General features: G+C 41.6%; 1 protein-coding gene across 1 annotated transcript in view; it reads left to right on the top strand.

Moving 5' to 3' along the window:
* The first annotated feature begins 2,016 nt into the window (after positions 1–2,016).
* LOC122151896 (protein LTV1 homolog) overlaps positions 2,017–2,920 on the top strand; it is a 5,084-nt gene continuing 4,180 nt past the window's right edge. Inside the window, 1 exon segment of the mRNA XM_042783309.1 lies at positions 2,017–2,320. Within this exon segment, the coding sequence (XP_042639243.1) occupies positions 2,017–2,320 (304 nt within the window).

The raw sequence follows: 2,920 nt of genomic DNA, 5'->3' as shown, positions 1-2,920 counted from the left end.
CAGATCAGATAAGAAGAATTATGGAAGGTTGGGCAATCCTACTTCCATATTGATACTGCCTCAGAAACCCAAGGAGGGGTCGCTATGAGTTGGGGTCGACTTGACAGCACATAACAACAACAACAACAGTAGAAATAGGGATGAGTTTTGAAATATGGGTATAGAAATTAGACATAAAAAACTGGACATTTTCAAGAAGAGTAAATAGGCCTATACAAGGAAACAACACAGTTAAATTTGGGATATTAAAAAGTAGTTTTTTGAAAGTCTACTGGGCATTAATGCACACTATCTTATTTAATCCTGACTGCAACCTTGCAAGTTAATTGGTCCTTATTGCAAAAGTAAGAAATTTAAGGCCCAGAATGGTTAAATAACTGGTAACATTCATTCAACTAGTGAAATCAAATTTTAACTGCTAACATGTCTGACTCTAACTCTTCATTTTTCTACAACATTCCTTGATCACTGACATAGTATGCCTGAAAGGGAGGTACTGAGAGAGAAGGCTGGAAGGAAATTGAAATCAGTTATAGAGGTCCTTGAATGCAAGCTAAGGAAATTAGACTTTACTTAGTAGACAGTGGGAAGCTACTAAAGAAGTCTGAGATTGGAAGTTGGGTGGAGAGCATAGTGACAGAAATGAGTTCTCCCCCTAACACTGTTAAATAAGCATGTAAGCGAGTAAGCACGCTAGTTTGCTCTGCAGATCCAACCTTTCAATCAAATTGCTGTCCCAAACTTTCCTATATAGAAATTCTGGAGCTACCATTCTACCTGGCACGTTTCTATAGTACTAACTGCTTTTTCTGCCTTAATCATTGGAAGAGAGACTGTGGTGGTTCAGTGATAGAATTCTTACCTTCATGTGGAAGGCCCAGTTTTGATTACAGGCCATTGCACTTTGTGCACAGGCATTGCTCACCTGTCAATGGAGGCTTGTGTGTTGCTATGATGCTGAACAGGTTTCAATGCAGCTTCCAGACTAAGACGGACTAGGAAGAAAAACCTACTACTAGCAATCTACTTCTGAAAAACCAGGCAATGAAAACCCTATGGATCACAAAATTCCAATACGCTTGTGCTTGGAGTCGCCACGAGTTGGGGGCCAGCTCAATGACAGCTACCAATAACAGTAATAGTAAGGAAATCATCAAACTGGATTGTGTATAGGGGAGAGTGACCAAAGGATGCTGCTGCTGTAGATATAAAGAACAAAAAACAAAACAAGATGTTCATTATAGGTACATAATAATGGTGTTCAAATATATATGTAGAAGAGAGTAGACTTTTTTCTCCATAACTTCCGGGGCAGAGTTGGAGAATAGGAGACAGATTTCAGTTCATATGAGAAAGTGTCTATCTAATAAAGCTGTTTAAAACTTACTTCTTAATTTAATAAAATCTTGATTGAGCACTTACTATGTAGTTCTAAGCACTGAGGATTTAATGGGGAACAAATAGTTAAGATTCTTGCTCTCACAGAGATTACTTTCTAATGAGTGTAGATAAACAAATGAGTGAAGAAATGGACAACATCAAATAAACAGTGATCAGTGCTGTGCAGAGAATTAAAATACAGTGCTGTGATGATGACTGAGTGTCTTCTTTAGATTGGGTAACAAGGGAAGGCCTCTTTGAAGAGGTGACATGTATACTGTGATCCAACTGATAAGAACAAGGAAGATCTGAGTGAAGAGATTTTCAGGAAGAGGCTTTAAGGCAGGAATGAATTTGAAGATGTTTGAGAAGCAGAAAGATCTGTGTGGCTGGAATATAATGTTTAAAGGAGATGGTAACACAAGATTGGCTTTGAGAGAAATTAAGGAGCTGAATAATGTGGGTTTTTTTTTTTTTTTTTTAAAGGAATATTGACTTTGTATTTCATTCCAATTATAGTGGGAAAACTTTGGAAGATTTTAAGCAGGATTGATTTTTAAAAGGTCTCGCTTCTGTGTCAAGAATAGATTATAGGGCTGAGGTGTGACAGTACTGGCCGAAGAGTTGGGATTTCTCATGTGGCTGGGCCTAACAACTTCCCCACTAGCCAGCCGTATCAATGATTGGGTCTTCAAAAGCGTCATCACCACAGTTCTTGGGGTCATTTTGTGCAGCCACAGCAAGCCTCATTGGAAGAAAAAGCCCTTCACAGAGAAGAAGAAAGCTGTGTCTTTTCACCTGATCCACCAGAGCCAACGAGATCCTTTTGTAGCAGATGAGACTGCACCTCAGAGGGTTCTGTTGTCTACACAGAAAGTCAATGATGAAGAAAGGCAAGCAGAACAGAGGAAGTATGGAGTGTTCTTTGATGATGACTACGACTACTTGCGGAGGAGTTAGTGGCAGGGATCCAGGTAAGGGGAGGGAACCCAGGCCACACCCCACAAGCAGCAAGGCTGGAAAGTGGGGGAAAGGAGAGAAAAAAGCCAGGGGACTGGGACAGAGGGAGGAGTCAGTGGCAGGGATCCAGGTGTGGGTAGGGAGCCCAGGCCATGCCCCACAAGCAGCAAGGTGGGAAAGCAGGGGAAAGGAGAGGAAAAGGCCAGGGGGACCAGGACAGAGTGAGGAAGCAGGGGCAGGGATCCAGATAACGGGAGGTTGGAGAGGTTTCGAACAGCTAAGGGAGACAAACTTATCTGTCAGTTTGTCCTGCTGTGGTGATGAGTTGCTGTGAGTGTTAAGGCTTTGCCACCAGTGTTTCAAACCCAGTGGGGTGTACATGATGCACAGGTTTCAGTGCAGCTTGCAGACTGAGACAGACTATGAAGAAGGAAGAGACCATCCACTTCTCAAAGAATTGGCCAGGGAAACCTTATGAATAGCAGAGAAACACTGTCTGATACATTACTGTGCAAATTTATGAATAGCTTGGAATCTCTGTTCAATACAGAGGAGGAGGATGAGTCACTTAGCTTAGAAG

Source organism: Orycteropus afer, unplaced genomic scaffold, assembly GCF_000298275.1.
Source record: "Orycteropus afer afer isolate SDZICR_OR568_19922 unplaced genomic scaffold, OryAfe1.0 scaffold00856, whole genome shotgun sequence".
Classification (NCBI taxonomy): domain Eukaryota; kingdom Metazoa; phylum Chordata; class Mammalia; order Tubulidentata; family Orycteropodidae; genus Orycteropus; species Orycteropus afer.
Note: the sequence above shows the minus strand (reverse complement) of the source record. Positions and strands in the feature narration are given on the sequence as shown.